This window comes from Pseudophryne corroboree, chromosome 12, assembly GCF_028390025.1.
Source record: "Pseudophryne corroboree isolate aPseCor3 chromosome 12, aPseCor3.hap2, whole genome shotgun sequence".
In the NCBI taxonomy this organism is placed as follows: domain Eukaryota; kingdom Metazoa; phylum Chordata; class Amphibia; order Anura; family Myobatrachidae; genus Pseudophryne; species Pseudophryne corroboree.
In genome coordinates this window covers 4,087,876-4,106,891 of record NC_086455.1, presented here as the reverse complement: position 1 = coordinate 4,106,891, position 19,016 = coordinate 4,087,876, and the positions used below count along the sequence as shown (strand labels likewise).

The window sequence follows — 19,016 nt, the reverse complement described above, 5'->3', positions numbered from 1 at the left end:
GTCACTCAGAGCAGTTATTGCAAACCTGGAAGAAGGGGACTACATGATGTCTCGGGACATCAAGGATACTTACCTTCATGTCAAAATTTACCCTTCTCACCAAGGGTATCTCAGGTTATGGTACAGAACTGTCACTATCAGTTCAGACGCTGCCGTAGGGATGGTCCGCGGCACCCCGGGTCTTTACTGAAGTAATGACCGAAATGATGATATTCCTTCGAAGGAAGGGAATTTTAGTTATCCTTTACTTGGACGATTCCCTGATAAGGGTAAGATCCAGGGAACAGTTGGAGATCGGTGTAGCACTATCTCAGGTAGTGTTGCGGCAGCACGATTGGATTCTCAATATTCCAAAATCGCAGCTGGTTCCGACGACTTGTCTTCTGTTCCTAGGGATGATCCTGGACACAGTCCAGAAAGAAGGTGTTTCTCCCGGAGGAGAAAGCCAGGGAGTTATCCGAGCTAGTCAGGAACCTCCTAAAACCGAACCAAGTCTCAGTGCATCAATGCACAAGGGTTCTGGGTAAAAATGGTGGCTTCCTACGAAGCAATCCCATTCGGCAGATTCCACGCAAGACTTTCCAGTGGAACCTACTGGACAAATGGTCCGGGTCGCATCTTCAGATGCATCAGCGGATAACCCTGTCACCAGGGACAAGGGTATCCCTCCTGTGGTGGTTGCAGAGTGCTCATCTTCTAGAGGGCCGCAGATTCGGCATTCAGGACGGGGTCCTGGTGACCACGGATGCCAGCCTGCGAGGCTGGGGAGCAGTCACACAGGGAAGGAATATCCAGGGCTTATGGTCAAGCCTGGAGACATCACTTCACATAAATATCCTGAAGCTAAGGGCCATTTACAATGCTCTAAGCTTAGCAAGACCTCTGCTTCAAGGTCAGCCGGTGTTGATCCAGTCGGACAACATTACGGCAGTCACCCACGTAAACAGACAGGGTGCCACAAGAAGCAGGAGGGCAATGGCAGAAGCTGCAAGGATTCTTCGCTGGGCGAAAAACCATGTGATAGCACTGTCAGCAGTTTTCATTCCGGGAGTGGACAACTGGGAAGCAGATTTCCTCAGCACGACCTCCACCCGGGAGAGTAGGGACTTCACCCAGAAGTCTTCCACAGGATTATAAACCGTTGGGAAAAACTCGACAGGTATTGCGCCAGGTCAAGGGACCCTCAGGCAATAGCTGTAGATGCTCTGGTAACACCGTGGGTGTACCAATCAGTGTATGGGTTCCCTCCTCTGCATCTCATACCCAAGGTACTGAGATTGATAAGATGGAGAGGAGTAAGCACTATATTAGTGGCTCCGGATTGGCCAAGAAGGACTTGGTAACCGGAACTTCAAGAGATGCTCACGGAGGATCCGTGGCCTCTATCTCTAAGAAGGGACCTGCTTCAGCGGGGACCTTGTCTGTTCCAAGACTTGCCGCGGCTGCGTTGACGGCATGGCGGTTGAACGCCGGATCCTGAAGGAAAAAGGCATTCCGGATGAAGTCATCCCTATCCTGATCAAGGCCGGGAAGGATGTAACCGCAAAACATTATCACCGCATTTGGCGAAAATATGTTGCGTGGTGCGAGGCCAGTAAGGCTCGACGGAGGAAATTCAACTGGGTCGATTCCTACATTTCCTGCAAACAGGAGTATCTATGGGCCTGAAATTGGGGTCCATTAAGGTTCAAATTTCGGCTCTGTCGATTTTCTTCCAAAAAAGAACTAGCTTCAGTCCCTGAAGTTCAGACGTTTGTTAAAGGGGTACTGCATATACAGCCTCCTTTTGTGCCTTCAGTGGCACTTTGGGATCTCAAGGTGGTTTTTGGGTTCCAAAAGTCACATTGGTTTGACCCACTTAAATCTGTGGAGTTAAAATATCTCACAGAAAAAGTGGTCATGCTGTTGGCTCTGGCCTGGGCCAGGCGCGTGTCAGAATTGGTGGCTTTATCCTGTAAAAGCCCTTATCTGATTTTCCATTCGGACAGGGCGGAATTGAGGACTCGTCCTCAGTTTCTCCCTAAGGTGGTTTCAGCGTTCACCTGAACCAAACCTATTGTGGTGCCTGCGGCTACTAGGGATTTGGAGGACTCCAAGTTGGTAGACGTTGTCAGGACCCGGAAAATATATGTTTCCAGGACGGCTGGAGTCAGGAAATCTGACTCGCTGTTTATCCTGTATGCACCCAACTAGCTGGGTGCTCCTGCTTCTAAGCAGACTATTGCTCGTTGGATTTGTAGTACAATTCAGCTTGCACATTCTGTGGCAGGCCTGCCACAGCCAAAAAAATCTGTAAATGCCCACTCCACAAGGAAGGTGGGCTCATCTTGGGCAGCTGCCCGAGGGGTCTCGGCTTTACAACTTTGCCGAGCAGTTACTTGGTCAGGAGCAAATACGTTTGTAAAATTCTACAAATTTGATACCCTGGCTGAGGAGGACCGGGAGTTCTCTCATTGGGTGCTGCAGAGTCATCCGCACTCTCCCGCCCGTTTGGGAGCTTTGGTATAATCCCCATGGTCCTTACGGAGTTCCCAGCATCCACTAGGACGTCAGAGAAAATAAGAATTTACTTACCGATAATTCTATTTCTCGTAGTCCGTAGTGGATGCTGGGCGCCCATCCCAAGTGCGGATTGTCTGCAATACTGGTACATAATTATTGTTACCAAAAAAATTCAGGTTATTGCTGTAGTGAGCCATCTTTTCTAGAGGCTCCTCTATTCTCATGCTGTTAACTGGGTTCAGATCACAAGTTGTACAGTGTGATTGGTGTGGCTGGTATGAGTCTTACCCGGGATTCAAAATCCTTCCTTATTGTGTACGCTCGTCCGGGCACAGTATCCTAACTGAGGCTTGGAGGAGGGTCATAGGGGGAGGAGCCAGTGCACACCAGGTGATCCTAAAGCTTTCTTTAGATGTGCCCAGACTCCTGCGGAGCCGCTATTCCCCATGGTCCTTACGGAGTTCCCAGCATCCACTACGGACTACGAGAAATAGAATTATCGGTAAGTAAATTCTTATTTTTGCCCAGTTGCTATCAAAAATCCTGCTGCAATCAACTTGGAATTACCCCCAGTATGCAGTGCAGGCAGAGACACAGGAATATCATGTTTCATGAGCTACCGTGACCAGAGGATAGGAGGGTGGAGAGAGCTGTGACACAGGTATCCCAGCTTCTCCTCCTCCCCGCCTGGCTGTCTGAGTCCTGTGTAAACTTTTATGCAACTAAACCATTTGGGTCTAGAGATAGAGACACACACAGATAGTCCTCCTGAGTCCTGTCCCAGTGTGTAAGTAGAACAGAGGCTGCTGCTATTCTTGCAGTAGTGATCAGCCCGTGGCAAGACATTTTGTCGAAGCCAAATATAGCCTTTCAAGCATCCGTTACCGTATGCTCGATCATATAATATTCTCTCACAGAGGTGGTGATCGTAATCTACAACTATTAAAATGTGACGCTAGGTGGATTCATAGACTTGGAGAATTAGCGCTGCATGGTCTTAATAAAAGCTAAGTACTATCATATTTTTAATATGTTTATATTTTCAATTAGTCTAATTTGTCGACGATGCTCTGTAGTGATCTTTGCAATTGGTTTTAGAATGTTTTATATATGCAGTAATTTTGTATTTTTAATTGTTTAGCGTTAATGTGTCACCTATAGTACTGCCCATACAAAGATGGCCGCCTATATGCGTGTGGGTGTGTATATATGTATCACAAGTGAGGGTGTGTCTGCCAGCCACAATATGGCCACCGATAGCCATGTTTATCTATATTACCATTCATTGCAGGAATGTCTGCCAGTCCCAAGTTGGCCGCCAGGAGTAATTTGTCTATAAATAACCGGCGTTTGCCAGTCCCAAGATGGCTGCTAGCGGTCTCCATGGTAACTCAGCTGGCAGCGCCCAGGTAATTGGAGAGATCTGACGGACTCTGCTTAGAGGGGCGGGGCATGACGTGCGCGGTGACGTCACGGGGCGACGTGCTTACAAATGCCGCCATTTTGAAGCTGGGGGGCTCTTGGTGACTCCATTTTGTAGTGGCTGCTAGCAGCGGGGCATAGAGGGGGCAGCGAGACAGCCGCCAACCGCCCGGAACACCCGCAGGAGGCTAGTGCCCGATATCCCGCACCCGGAAAGCCGCACAGGCCGTAGCGTTTGCAAAAGTGGCGCTCAGTGAGTATGCGGGAGAGGGGCGGCGTGTGCGACCGGGGGTGAGGGGCCTGGATGCGGGTGGTATATGGGGAGGTCCGGAGGGGGATGTGGGTGGTATGGGGGTATAGGGTCCTGGTATAAGGGGTGTATATGGGGTGTGAGGAGTATAGGGTCCTGGTATAAGGGGTGTATATGAGGGGGGGGGGGGGGTGAGGGGCCTGGATGTTTGGGGGTATGGGGTATAGGGGCCTGGTATAAGGGGCGCGTATGGGGTGTGAGGGGCCTGGAAATGGGGGTATAGGGTCCTGGTATAAGGGGTGTATATGGGGAGTGAGGGGCCTGGATGTGGGTGATTTGGGGGTATAGGGTCCTGGTATAAGGGGTGTATACGGGGGGGGGGTGAGGGGCATGGATGTGGGTGCTATGGGTGTATATGGTCCTGGTATGGGTGGTGTATAGGGAAGGGGGTGAGGTGCCTTGATGTGGGTGGTATGAGGGTATAGAAACCTGGTATAGGTGGTGTATGGGGAGTGAGGGGCCTGGATGTGGGTGGTATGGGTGTATGGGGTCCTGGTATAGGTGGAGTATGGGGGGTGAGGGGCCTGGATGTGGGTGGTATGGGGGGTGAGGGGCCTGGATGTGGGTGGTATGGGGGGTGAGGGGCCTGGATGTGGGTGGTATGGGGGGTGAGGGGCCTGGATGTGGGTGGTATGGGGGTTGAGGGGCCTGGATGTGGGTGGTATGGGGGTTGAGGGGCCTGGATGTGGGTGGTCTGGGGGTGGAGGGTCCTGGATGTGGGTGGTCTGGGGGTTGAGGGGCCTGGATGTGGGTGGTATGGGGGTTGAGGGGCCTGGTATAGGTGATGTATGAGGAGAGTACTGGAACTGTGCTGTATGGGGGAAGATGAGGGGGTGGGGGGGGGGGTGAAAGGCCCAGATATGGGTGGTATGGTCCTGGTATAGGGTGTGTATGGGGAAAGATGTGAGGACCGGAGGTTTGATGTATGGGGGTGGTAAGTTGGCTGTATTGAGCAATTCTGAGGTGGAGGTTTTATATGTGGTGTGTGAGGTTAGGTGATGGAGCCTATGGGAGGGTGGTGTAGGGGGTGAGGCTATATGGGGGGTGAGAGGCCTGGAGGTAGGATGTATGGTAGGTTGGTATGGGGGCGGCCAAGAAGTGCCCTGTATGGGGGGGAGAGTGTGGGGTCTATGGGGTGAATGGGCTGGTGGTGTGGGAGGTCTAGAAGGATGGGGTGTATGGGGGGGGGGGGGATGAGGTTCCGGAGGTAGTGGTGTGTTGGGGGGGGGGGTGTTAAGAGGGATGGGGGTGTATGGTGGGGGGGATGAGGTATAGAAGGATGGGGTGTATGGTGGTGTGGAGGGGAGAATATAAGGTTCTGGAGGTAGGGTATATGGGCAGGTGGTGTGGGAGGTCTAGAAGGTTTGGGTGTATGGTAGGGTGGTGGGGAGGGATGAGGGGTGTATAGGCAGGTGGACAATAGGGAGAGAAGAAGACTCTTTTGTGGGCGCACTAAGGTGTTGTGGTGGTCCATAGGGATGGGGTGTATGGCAGGGTGGTGGCGGGGGGTTTGAGGTTCTTGGGGTGGTGTGGGAGGTTTAGAAGTATGAGGTGTATGGTGGTGGTGGGGTGAGGTTCCGGAGGTGGGGTGTAAGGGCAGGTGGTGTGGGAGGTCTAGAAGTATGGGGTGTATGGTAGGGTGTGGGAAGGGGGGAAGGTTCCAGAGGTGGGGTGTAAGGGCAGGTGGTGGGGAGGGATGAGGGGTGTATGGGTGGGGGTGGGGGGGGTTCCGGAGGTGGGGTGTAAGGGCAGGGGGTGTGGGAGGTCTAGAAGCATGGGGTGTATGGGATGATGGTACGCTGGGTTACTGAATTGTGCCTTATGTATTTGCAGGTTACCCGGAAGTAAAGATGGCCTCTCCGTCGGCATCTAAAGTTGTGCTAAAGAGCACCACCAAGCTGTCGCTGAACGAGCGGTGAGGAAGCCCAACAACACCTGCGTAACATACCCAATGTAGAACATACCCTATGTGGCCCCCTGAGGCTGCGTCTCCCTAACGGAGAGCGGTCGCCAGCTGCTCAGTCATGGCAGCCTTGGCACACTGTGTGGCGTCTGTCACTAGCGTTTGGTAATACACAGTGAATGGGGGCTGTAAGATGCCTTCCCTTGTTCTATCACATGTGATACATGGGTTCAAGTTCTGGCTGCAGCCTGGTAGCATGTTACCTGTGCTGCGTGATTCCTGCTGGTGTGTCCAAGGCTGGCGCACATGCGTGTGTGGCCGGTACTGTAAGAGGCATGATGCGGGTCACCCTCCCTGCCCGAAGACTCTTTAATGAATGTTCTAGGGTCTTGTAAGAGGCAACTGCTTTGCTTTTGTGTCTGCTCATTCCCTCCTCTCCTGTCTGTCCCTGGCATCTGCACCCCATCGTGTCCTGTCCATATCTTCCAGCCCGGGGTTACCCAGTGCCCGCCAGCTCCATAGCGCTGTGTGTGTTGTCCATTACCGTCTCCTGCTCTAACCTACCTCCTGAGTGTCTGACTACCATCTGTGTGTACTGCTGCCTCCCCACAAATCCCATCACATCCACCCCTCGTCTCCTCTCCCGTCACCTACTGTAACCTGGGTTCCTCCTGCTTAGCTGTGCTGTCCGCTCTGTAATGTAGGTCTCTTTATTGCTGTGCATTTGTGGAAATTTGCGGAGGCTAGATCTTACTCTGGCATACGTGCCAACTAAAGTTCATGGCAGCTCCTCTTAGGGGCCTTAAGGTACACCGTAGTGTCTGTTAAAAACTTATTTAAACCCTCCCCCCCCATTTTGTTCGACCTTGAAGCTTTACTAACATGCTGAAGAACAAACAGCCGATGCCAGTGAATATCCGCGCCACGATGCAGCAGCAGCACCTGGCCAGCGCCAGGAACAGAAGACTGGCACAGCAGATGGAGAACCGTCCGTCCGTTCAAGCCGCTCTGAAGCTGAAACAGGTGAGATTCGGGGGGGCAGGGGCTGGCTTCTAGCGCCGCCCTGCGGGTACACACCCCCGTGGTGGTTTTCGTAAATTGCTTTCATCCTTAAGATCAGCACCATTGCACGAACTTGGTGAGATGAGCGTGTTAAAAGAAAGATGGCTTCCATTGCTCTTAGGGAGGAGTGGAGAATGCAATACAAATGTGGCTTGTTAGTGATTTTCCTGACCTTTCGCCCTCATGCCGTAATTTTGATATATTGATATATTCATGTATATACCTATGGGTGAGTTTCTGCTTTACACGACGGTGCCAGCCCATGCACTATCTGGCCCCTGTCCCTACACTTGTGTGGCTGCAACGCTGGATTGGGGTGGCAGTATACATCCCAACATGCCCTGCTACTGGTTTGCCGTTAGACCCTGCTGAAACTAGGGCATGCTGGAATGTGCAGTGCCGCGGTTTGCCTTCCGCTGACTTGTTGCACTTGTGCTGGTGGCTTGGCCCATGGATATTATGTGAGGTGCTATTGTGCTATGAGCCACCAGGAAGATGGCGTACGGTATACTGGTGCCTGGTCCTGGAAGTGACACGTCTTACACAATCTGTGCACCATGGCCAGCTAATGCCGTGACTCCCTGTATGAGGTGTGACTGCCGCCACTGTCTCCAGCTGCTGCCCCCACACACTATATCCTTCTGTATCCTGACACCGGTAAGTGAGATCACTTTGTGTAACAGCATCAGAACCAAAGGCCAGTAAGTAGCCCACCGTAAATACAATGTATAAGTGGGCAGCCTATTATACACAGGAGCCCAACACATCATCTAACACTACGCAGAGTTTCAGGGTACACCAGCCTGTGCCCACACAGAAGGATCGCTGGCCAGCCTGCGCTCTGATTACCCTGAGACACAGATGACCAGGCTTCCCCACAGTCACTTGCTGGAAACACAGAACTGTGGTCATTTATTTCATTATTAGCAGTTTTTTATATAGTGCAGCATATTCTGCGCTTTACAAGTAGAACAACAGTAATAGAACAAAACTGGGGTAATAAGTCAGTCATAGAGGTAGGAAGGCTTATGTGCCATTTACTTGTGCAGCAGTGCATTATGGGAGCATTGCTATAGGGAACACTTTACAGTCACCAGGGTAACATAGTAACATAGTATCTGAGGTTGAAAAAAGACAATTGTCCATCGAGTTCAACCTATTTGTGGTCTCCTATGCATGATGATTTGACTAAAATTTCTGACTGATGCTGCTGTCAGCCGTTGCATTTTATCCCTATTTATAGTAACTATAATGCATGACTATGCACCATACCCCTGGATATCCTTATCCATTAGGAATTTATCTAACCCATTCTTAAAGGTGTTGACAGATTCCGCCATTACAACTCCCTCGGGCAGGGAATTCCAAACACGTATAGTCCTTACCGTGAAAAAGCCTTTACGCCGTATTGTGCGGAATCTCCTCTAACCTGAGCGAGTGTCCACGAGTCCTCTGTGTTGATCTAACCAAAAACAGGTCCCGCGCAAGCTCTGTGTATTGTCCCCTTATATATTTGTAGATGTTGATCATATCCCCTCTTAGTCTCCGCTTTTCCAATGTAAACATGCCTAGTCTTTCAAGCCTTTCCTTGTATTCCATCGTCTCCATGCCCTTAATTAGTTTGGTCCCCCTCCTCTACCTTTTCAAGCTCCAGGATATCCTTTTTGTAGTACGGTGCCCAGAATTGTACACAGTATTCAAGGTGTGGCCTCACTAGTGATTTATATAACGGGAGTATAATACTCTCGTCCCTAGCATCAATACCCCGTTTTATGCATGCTTATATCTTATTAGCCTTCTTTGCTGCAGTTCTACTTTGGGTACTACTGCTTAGCTTGCTATCTATGAGGACACCCAAGTCCTTTTCCAGTACAGAATCCCCTAATTTTACCCCATTTAGTAGGTAGGTGTAATTTTTGTTCTTGTTACCACAGTGCATTACCTTACACTTGTCTGTGTTGAAGCGCATTCTGCATTTGGCTGCCCATGCTTCTAATTTAACTAAGTCGTTCTGAAGAGACTCGGCATCCTCCTCTGTATTTATAGCCTTACACAATTTGGTATCATCTGCAAAAATTGACACCATGCTCTCTAGACCTTCTGTTAGGTCGTTAATGAAAATATTGAACAATAGTGGTCCTAATACTGAGCCTTGCGACACACCACTTAGCACTTCAGTCCAAGTTGAAAAAGATCCATTAACCACAACGCGCTGCTCCCTATTATCTAACCAGTTTTTGACCCAAGTGCATATTGTGCTTCCTAGCCCTGATTCTTGTAGATAAGTCTCATGTGTGGTACAGTATCGAACGCTTTGGCAAAGTCTAAAAAGATTACATCCACGTCTTTACCCTGATCTAGGTTTGCGCTTACTGTTTCATAAAAGCCAAGTAAGTTGGTTTGACAGGATCTGTCCTTCATAAACCCATGTTGATTCCTTTTAATGACCTTATTGACTTCAAGGAACTTCTGAATACTATCTCTTAGAATACCTTCCAATACTTTCCCCACTATAGATGTAAGACTAACTGGTCTATAATTACCTGGTTCAGCTTTACTTCCCTTTTTGAATATAGGCACTACTTCCGCTATACGCCAGTCTTTGGGAACCATACCTGATATAACTGAATCCTTAAATATCAAAGATAGCGGTTTTGCCAGTTCAGAGTGAAGCTCCATTAGAACCCTTGGATGAATACCATCGGGCCCTGGTGATTTATTAATCTTTAAATGTTTTAATCGGTCACAACTACTTCCTCGCTTAAATAAGTACCTATCAGTGGGACATTCTCATTATTGAGATTGTGTGTCAGTCCCTGAATTGGGTCCTCTCTAGTGAATACTGTTGAAAAAAACTCATTTAGTGTGTCCGCTATGTCATTATCATTTTTGCTTAAGACTCCCAACTTGTCTTTTAAAGGGCCTATACTCTCCTTCTTTAATCTCTTGCTATTAATGTATTTAAATAATTTTTTGGGATTCGCTTTGCTTTCCTTTGCTACTAGTTTTTCAGTTTCTACTTTAGCCGCTCTTATTTCCTTTTTGCAAATTTTGTTACATTCCTTATAGTGCTGAAATGACTGCTTCCCCGTCAGATTTGTATTTTTTAAATGCTCGCCTTTTCTTGCCCATAAGTTCCTTAATCTTTTTGTTAAGCCACATCGGTTTATGATTTTTATTCCTTTTTTTGCTACTCATAGGAATAAATTTGAGTGTATTTTTAGCTAGCAGGAATTTTAGTACCTCCCATTTCTCTGTAGTATTTTTTCCTAAAAACAAACCTTCCCATTCAATATCCCTGAAAAATACCCTCATCTTTTCAAAATTTGCTTTGATAAAGTTTAGAGTCCTAGTTGAGCCAGTATAGGGCTGTTTATGGAAACTGATATTGAATGTGACCATATTGTGGTCGCTGTTTCCTATGGGTTCCCCTACTATAATACCTGATACCAAATCCCCATTGTTTGTTAATACCAGGTCTAAGATTGCATTGTACCTTGTTGGTTCCTCAATTAGTTGAACTAAGTAGTTATCATTAAGTGTGTTTAAAAACATATTTCCCCTAGCAGTATCACATGAATCGTTTTTCCAGTTTATCTCTGGATAGTTAAAATCTCCCATCACTACTATGTCTCCTACTCCTGCTGCTCTTTCCATTTGATTCAGTAACAATTTCTCCTCAGACACGTTAATACCAGGCGATCTGTAGCATAATCCCAATAATAACTTTTTTATTCCTTTACCCCCGTATGCAATTTCTACCCATAATGTCTCGACAGTGTCTACAGTCCCCTCCTGAATATCTTCCCGTATATCAGGTTTTAAAAACGGCTTTACGTAAAGACACGCCCCTCCACCCTTTTATTTAGTCTGTCTCTCCTAAACAGTGTATAGCCCTCTAGATTGACTGTCCAATCATGAGATTCATCCCACCAAGTTTCAGTAATGCCTATAATATCATACTGTTTGCTTGCTGCAAGTATTTCTAGTTCACCCTTTGTACCAGTAATGCTTCTGGCGTTTACATACATACAACTAAGATAAGTATTTTCCCTTGCGTTAGGGACATCTTTCACCTTATGTAGCAAGGATGACCTGTAATCGTCATTGGTTAGTGCTTTGGTCAAATCCCTTTTAGTAACCATGTTAGTAACCTTACCGCCTGCGCTTACCCTCCCCCCCCAACAATACCCAAGGGTATAGTATTTGGTACAATGTTCTCTACTGAGCCATGGACTCTCTGTTCCATCAGCCTCTATTCCCAGGTTCTTCTGCTTTGAAGCTTGTTACAGAGAAGAGTAATGGGGTGGTAGCTTGGCACACAGGAGGGTGGCAGAGGGGTGCTGGGGGTGTAGCTTGGTACATAGGGTGCCAGATGCGTGGCTTAGTACGCAGGTGGGTGCTGGGGGTGTAGCTTGGTACATAGGGTGCCAGATGCGTGGCTTAGTACGCAGGTGGGTGTTGGGGGTGTAGCTTGGTACATAGGGTGCCAGATGCGTGGCTTAGTACGCAGGTGGGTGCTGGGGGTGTAGCTTGGTACATAGGGTGCCAGATGCGTGGCTTAGTATGCAGGTGGGTGTTGGGGGTGTAGCTTGGTACATAGGGTGCCAGATGCGTGGCTTAGTATGCAGGTGGGTGCTGGGGGTGTAGCTTGGTACATAGGGTGCCAGATGCGTGGCTTAGTACGCAGGTGGGTGCTGGGGGTGTAGCTTGGTACATAGGGTGCCAGATGCGTGGCTTAGTACGCAGGTGGGTGCTGGGGTGTAGCTTGGTACATAGGGTGCCAGATGTGTGGCTTAGTACGCAGGTGGGTGCTGGGAGTGTAGCTTGGTACATAGGGTGCCAGATGTGTGGCTTAGTACGCAGGTGGGTGCTGGGGTGTAGCTTGGTACATAGGGTGCCAGATGCGTGGCTTAGTACGCAGGTGGGTGTTGGGGGGTGTAGCTTGGTACATAGGGTGCCAGATGTGTGGCTTAGTATGCAGGTGGGTGCTGGGGGTGTAGTTTGGTACATAGGGTGCCAGATACGTGGCTAAGTACGCAGGTGGGTGCTGGGGGTGTAGCTTGGTACATAGGGTGCCAGATGTGTGGCTTAGTACGCAGGTGGGTGCTCGGTGTGTAGCTTGGTACATAGGGTGCCAGATGCGTGGCTTAGTATGCAGGTGGGTGTTGGGGGTGTAGCTTGGTACATAGGGTGCCAGATGCGTGGCTTAGTACGCAGGTGGGTGCTGGGGGTGTAGCTTGGTACATAGGGTGCCAGATGCGTGGCTTAGTACGCAGGTGGGTGCTGGGGGTGTAGCTTGGTACATAGGGTGCCAGATGTGTGGCTTAGTACGCAGGTGGGTGCTGGGGGTGTAGCTTGGTACATAGGGTGCCAGATGCGTGGCTTAGTACGCAGGTGGGTGCTGGGGGTGTAGCTTGGTACATAGGGTGCCAGATGCGTGGCTTAGTATGCAGGTGGGTGTTGGGGGTGTTGCTTGGTACATAGGGTGCCAGATGTGTGGCTTAGTACGCAGGTGGGTGCTCGGTGTGTAGCTTGGTACATAGGGTGCCAGATGCGTGGCTTAGTATGCAGGTGGGTGTTGGGGGTGTAGCTTGGTACATAGGGTGCCAGATGCGTGGCTTAGTACGCAGGTGGGTGCTGGGGGTGTAGCTTGGTACATAGGGTGCCAGATGTGTGGCTTAGTACGCAGGTGGGTGCTGGGGGTGTAGCTTGGTACATAGGGTGCCAGATGCGTGGCTTAGTATGCAGGTGGGTGCTCGGTGTGTAGCTTGGTACATAGGGTGCCAGATGCGTGGCTTAGTACGCAGGTGGGTGCTGGGGGTGTAGCTTGGTACATAGGGTGCCAGATGCGTGGCTTAGTACGCAGGTGGGTGCTGGGGGTGTAGCTTGGTACATAGGGTGCCAGATGCGTGGCTTAGTATGCAGGTGGGTGTTGGGGGTGTTGCTTGGTACATAGGGTGCCAGATGTGTGGCTTAGTACGCAGGTGGGTGCTCGGTGTGTAGCTTGGTACATAGGGTGCCAGATGCGTGGCTTAGTATGCAGGTGGGTGTTGGGGGTGTAGCTTGGTACATAGGGTGCCAGATGCGTGGCTTAGTACGCAGGTGGGTGCTGGGGGTGTAGCTTGGTACATAGGGTGCCAGATGTGTGGCTTAGTACGCAGGTGGGTGCTGGGGGTGTAGCTTGGTACATAGGGTGCCAGATGCGTGGCTTAGTATGCAGGTTGGTGCTCGGTGTGTAGCTTGGTACATAGGGTGCCAGATGCGTGGCTTAGTACGCAGGTGGGTGCTGGGGGTGTAGCTTGGTACATAGGGTGCCAGATGCGTGGCTTAGTACGCAGGTGGGTGCTGGGGGTGTAGCTTGGTACATAGGGTGCCAGATGTGTGGCTTAGTACGCAGGTGGGTGCTGGGGTGTAGCTTGGTACATAGGGTGCCAGATGTGTGGCTTAGTACGCAGGTGGGTGCTGGGGGTGTAGCTTGGTACATAGGGTGCCAGATGTGTGGCTTAGTATGCAGGTGGGTGCTGGGGGTGTAGTTTGGTACATAGGGTGCCAAATGCGTGGCTTAGTACGCAGGTGGGTGCTGGGGGTGTAGTTTGGTACATAGGGTGCCAAATGCGTGGCTTAGTACGCAGGTGGGTGTTGGGGGGTGTAGCTTGGTACATAGGGTGCCAGATGTGTGGCTTAGTACGCAGGTGGGTGCTGGGGGTGTAGCTTGGTACATAGGGTGCCAGATGTGTGGCTTAGTACGCAGGTGGGTGCTGGGGGTGTAGCTTGGTACATAGGGTGCCAGATGCGTGGCTTAGTATGCAGGTGGGTGCTGGGGGTGTAGCTTGGTACATAGGGTGCCAGATGCGTGGCTTAGTACGCAGGTGGGTGCTGGGGGTGTAGCTTGGTACATAGGGTGCCAGATGCGTGGCTTAGTACGCAGGTGGGTGCTGGGGGTGTAGCTTGGTACATAGGGTGCCAGATGCGTGGCTTAGTATGCAGGTGGGTGTTGGGGGTGTAGCTTGGTACATAGGGTGCCAGATGCGTGGCTTAGTACGCAGGTGGGTGCTGGGGGTGTAGCTTGGTACATAGGGTGCCAGATGCGTGGCTTAGTACGCAGGTGGGTGCTGGGGGTGTAGCTTGGTACATAGGGTGCCAGATGCGTGGCTTAGTATGCAGGTGGGTGCTGGGGGTGTAGCTTGGTACATAGGGTGCCAGATGCGTGGCTTGGTACATAGGGTTCGTGATGCGTGGTTTACTATGCTGGTGGGTGCTGGGGGTGTAGCTTGGTACATAGGGTTCGTGATGCGTGGTTTACTATGCTGGTGGGTGCTGGGGGTGTAGCTTAGTATGAGGTTCCGGATGTGTGACTTAGTATGTAGGTGGGTGCTGGGGGTGTAGCTTGGTACATGGGGTGCCAGATGCGTGGTTTACTACACAGGTGGGTGCTGGGAGTGTAGCTTGGTATATAAGGTTCCGGGTGGGTGCTGGGGGCGTAGCTTGGTACACAGATGGGTGAAGGGTTATGCGGCTTGGTACATAAGGTGTCAGGTCCTTGGCTTAGTACGCAGGGGGCTGCTGGGGGAGCGTAGCTTGGTGCACGGTCGCATCTAATGTGTGTTTGTCAGAAACTCCCACTGTGCAGCTGCCAGAAGCTAATCTTCCTGCAGCTGACAGACTCACCATGCACGGCCAGCAGCTCCGTCCCCAGCCTCCTGCTCTCTGGATGCAAGAAGAGATTCTCTTCCTATAGTGTGAATAGTTATGAAACACTGCGGCCACCGTGATCAGCGATACCTACAGGACCGGCCACCCAAGGCAGTAGAATCCTCACTTCAGGCGTGCCTCCCCCATCCCCCCTCTCATCCCCTGGAACAGTGTCCGCTCATTAGCTTGACAGTCAATGCGTCAACCACTATTGTCGACATGAATATGGTCAACACAGCATAAGGTTGATATGAGTTTTTCAAGTTTTTTCTCTGACGTCCTAGTGGATGCTGGGACTCCGTAAGGACCATGGGGAATAGCGGCTCCGCAGGAGACAGGGCACAAAATAAAAGCTTAAGGATCAGGTGGGTTGCACTGGCTCTTCCCCCTATGACCCTCCTCCAAGCCTCAGTTAGATTTTTGTGCCCGGCCGAGAAGGGTGCAATCTAGGTGGCTCTCCTGAGCTGCTTAGAATAAAAGTTTAGTTTAGGTTTTTTTATTTTCAGTGAGTCCTGCTGGCAACAGGCTCACTGCATCGTGGGACTAAGGGGAGAAGAAACGGACTCACCTGAGTGCAGAGTGGATCGGGTTTCTTAGGCTAATGGACATTAGCTCCAGAGGGACGATCACAGGTTCAGCCTGGATGCGTCACCGGAGCCGCGCCGCCGTCCCCCTTACAGAGCCAGAAGAGACGAAGAGGTCCGGTGAAATCGGCGGCAGAAGACATCCTGTCTTCAGACTAAGGTAGCGCACAGCACCGCAGCTGTGCGCCATTGCTCTCAGCACACTTCACACTCCGGTCACTGAGGGTGCAGGGCGCTGGGGGGGAGCGCCCTGAGACGCAATATAACAGTATATACCTTAGGTGGCAAAAAGAATACATCACATATAGCTCCTGGGCTATATGGATGTATTTTAACCCCTGCCATTTTTACACAAAAAAGCGGGAGATAAGGACGTCGTGAAGGGGCGGAGCCTATCTCCTCAGCACACAAGCGCCATTTTCCCTCACAGCTCCGCTGGAAGGACGGCTCCCTGACTCTCCCCTGCAGTCCTGCTTCAGAATCAGGGTAAAAAAGAGAAGGGGGGGTATTTTTGGCAGCAAATAACGATAATAACAGCAGCTATAAGGGAATAACACTTATATAAGGTTATCCCTGTATATATATATATATATATATATATATATATATATATATATATATATATATATATATATATATATATATATATAGCGCTGGGTGTGTGCTGGCAGACTCTCCCTCTGTCTCTCCAAAGGGCTAAGTGGGGTCCTGTCCTCTATCAGAGCATTCCCGGTGTGTGTGCTGTGTGTCGGTACGCGTGTGTCGACATGTATGAGGAGGAAAATGATGTGGAGGCGGAGCAGTTGCCTGTGTTGGTGATGTCACCCCCTAGGGAGTCGACACCTGACTGGATTGTATTTAAACAATTAAGTAATAATGTCAGCAATTTGCAAAAAACTGTTGACGACATGAGACAGCCGGCAAATCAATTAGTGCCTGTCCAGGAGTCTCAGACACCGTCAGGGGCGCTAAAACGCCCGTTACCTCAGTGGGTCGACACAGACCCTGACACAGATACTGAGTCTAGTGTCGACGGTGACGAGACAAACGTAATGTCCAGTAGGGCTACACGTTACATGATCACGGCAATGAAAGATGCATTGAACCTTTCTGACACTACAAGTACCACAAAGAAGGGTATTATGTGGGGTGTGAAAAAACTACCAATAGTTTTTCCTGAGTCAGAGGAAATAAATGAGGTGTGTGATAAAGCGTGGGTTTCCCCCGATAAAAAACAGCTAATTTCTAAAAAATTATTAGCATTATATCCCTTCCCGCCAGAGGTTAGGGCGCGTTGGGGAAACACCCCCTAGGGTAGATAAGGCGCTCACACGTTTATCTAAACAAGTAGCGTTACCGTCTCCTGATACGGCCACCCTCAAAGAACCAGCTGATAGAAGGCTGGAAAATATCCTAAAAAGTATATACACACATACTGGTGTTATACTGCGACCAGCAATCGCCTCAGCCTGGATGTGCAGTGCTGGAGTCGCATGGTCGGATTCCCTGACTGAGAATATTGATACCCTGGATAGGGACAATATTTTGTTAACTATAGAACATTTAAAGGATGCATTACTATATATGCGTGATGCACAGAGGGATATTTGCACCCTGGCATCAAGAGTAAGTGCTATGTCCATCTCTGCCAGAAGAGCGTTCTGGACGCGACAGTGGTCAGGGGATGCGGATTCCAAACGGCACATGGAAGTATTGCCGTATAAAGGGGAGGAGTTATTTGGGGCTGGTCTATCGGACCTGGTGGCCACGGCAACGGCTGGAAAATCCACCTTTTTACCCCAGGTCACTTCACATCAGCAGAAAAAGACACCGTCTTTTCAAACTCAGTCCTTTCGTTCCCATAAGTACAAGCGAGCAAAAGGCCACTCCTTTCTGCCCCGGGGCAGAGGAAGAGGAAAAAGACTGCACCATGCAGCCGCTTCCCAGGAGCAGAAGCCCTCCCCTGCTTCTGCCAAGTCTTCAGCATGACGCTGGGGCTTTACAAGCAGACTCAGATATGGTGGGGGCCCGTCTCAAGAATTTCAACGCGCAGTGGGCTCACTCGCAAGTGGATCCCTGGATTCTACAGGTAGTATCGCAGGGGTACAAACTGGAATTCGAGGCGTTTCCCCCTCGTCGGTTCCTGAAGTCTGCTTTACCAAAGTCTCCCTCCGACAGGGAGGCAGTTTTGGAAGCCATTCACAAGCTGTATTCCCAGCAGGTGATAATCAAGGTACCCCTCCTGCAACAAGGAAAGGGGTATTATTCCACGCTGTTTGTGGTACCGAAGCCGGACGGCTCGGTGAGACCAATTTTAAATCTGAAATCCTTGAACACTTACATAAAAAGGTTCAAATTCAAGATGGAGTCACTCAGGGCAGTGATAGCGAACCTGGAAGAAGGGGACTATATGGTGTCTCTGGACATCAAAGATGCTTATCTCCACGTCCCAATATACCCTTCTCACCAAGGGTACCTCAGGTTTGTAGTACAAAACTGTCATTATCAGTTTCAGACGCTGCCGTTTGGATTGTCCACGGCACCTCGGGTCTTTACCAAGGTAATGGCCGAAATGATGATTCTTCTACGAAGAAAAGGCATTTTAATTATCCCTTACTTGGACGATCTCCTGATAAGGGCAAGATCCAGGGAACAGTTAGAAGTCGGAGTAGCACTATCTCAGGTAGTGTTACATCAGCACGGGTGGATTCTAAATATTCCAAAATCGCAGCTGATTCCAACGACACGTCTACTGTTCCTAGGAATGATTCTGGACACAGTCCAGAAGAAGGTGTTTCTCCCGGAGGAGAAGGCCAGGGAGTTATCCGAGCTAGTCAGGAACCTCCTAAAACCAGGCCAGGTCTCAGTGCATCAGTGCACGAGGGTCCTGGGAAAAATGGTGGCTTCTTACGAAGCGATTCCATTCGGAAGATTCCATGCAAGAACGTTTCAGTGGGATCTACTGGACAAATGGTCCGGATCGCATCTGCAGATGCATCAGCGGATAACCCTGTCGCCAAGGACAAGGGTGTCTCTCCTGTGGTGGCTGCAGAGTGCTCATCTACTAGAGGGCCGCAGATTTGGCATTCAGGATTGGATCCTGGTAACCACGGATGCCAGCCTGAGAGGCTGGGGAGCAGTCACACAGGGAAGGAATTTCCAGGGCTTGTGGTCAAGCATGGAAACATCTCTTCATATAAACATTCTGGAACTAAGGGCCATTTACAATGCCCTAAGTCAAGCAAAACCTCTGCTTCAGGGTCAGGCGGTGTTGATCCAATCGGACAACATCACGTCAGTCGCCCACGTAAACAGACAGGGCGGCACGAGAAGCAGGAGGGCAATGGCAGAAGCTGCAAGGATTCTTCGCTGGGCGGAAAATCATGTGATAGCACTGTCAGCAGTGTTCATTCCGGGAGTGGACAACTGGGAAGCAGACTTCCTCAGCAGACACGACCTTCACCCGGGAGAGTGGGGACTTCACCCAGAAGTCTTCCACCTGATTGTAAACCGTTGGGAAAAACCAAAGGTGGACATG

The 19,016-nt window shown here is 50.2% G+C and overlaps 1 protein-coding gene across 1 annotated transcript in view; it reads left to right on the top strand.

Annotated features, from left to right (window-relative positions):
• Window positions 1–4,039: 4,039 nt before the first annotated feature.
• CHTOP (chromatin target of PRMT1) overlaps window positions 4,040–19,016 on the top strand; it is a 41,596-nt gene continuing 26,619 nt past the window's right edge. Inside the window, exons 1-3 of the mRNA XM_063946707.1 lie at window positions 4,040–4,177; window positions 6,068–6,149; window positions 7,010–7,160. Coding sequence (XP_063802777.1) covers window positions 6,085–6,149; window positions 7,010–7,160 — 216 coding nt within the window. The 5' untranslated portion in view covers window positions 4,040–4,177; window positions 6,068–6,084. The remainder of the gene's footprint in view (window positions 4,178–6,067; window positions 6,150–7,009; window positions 7,161–19,016) is intronic.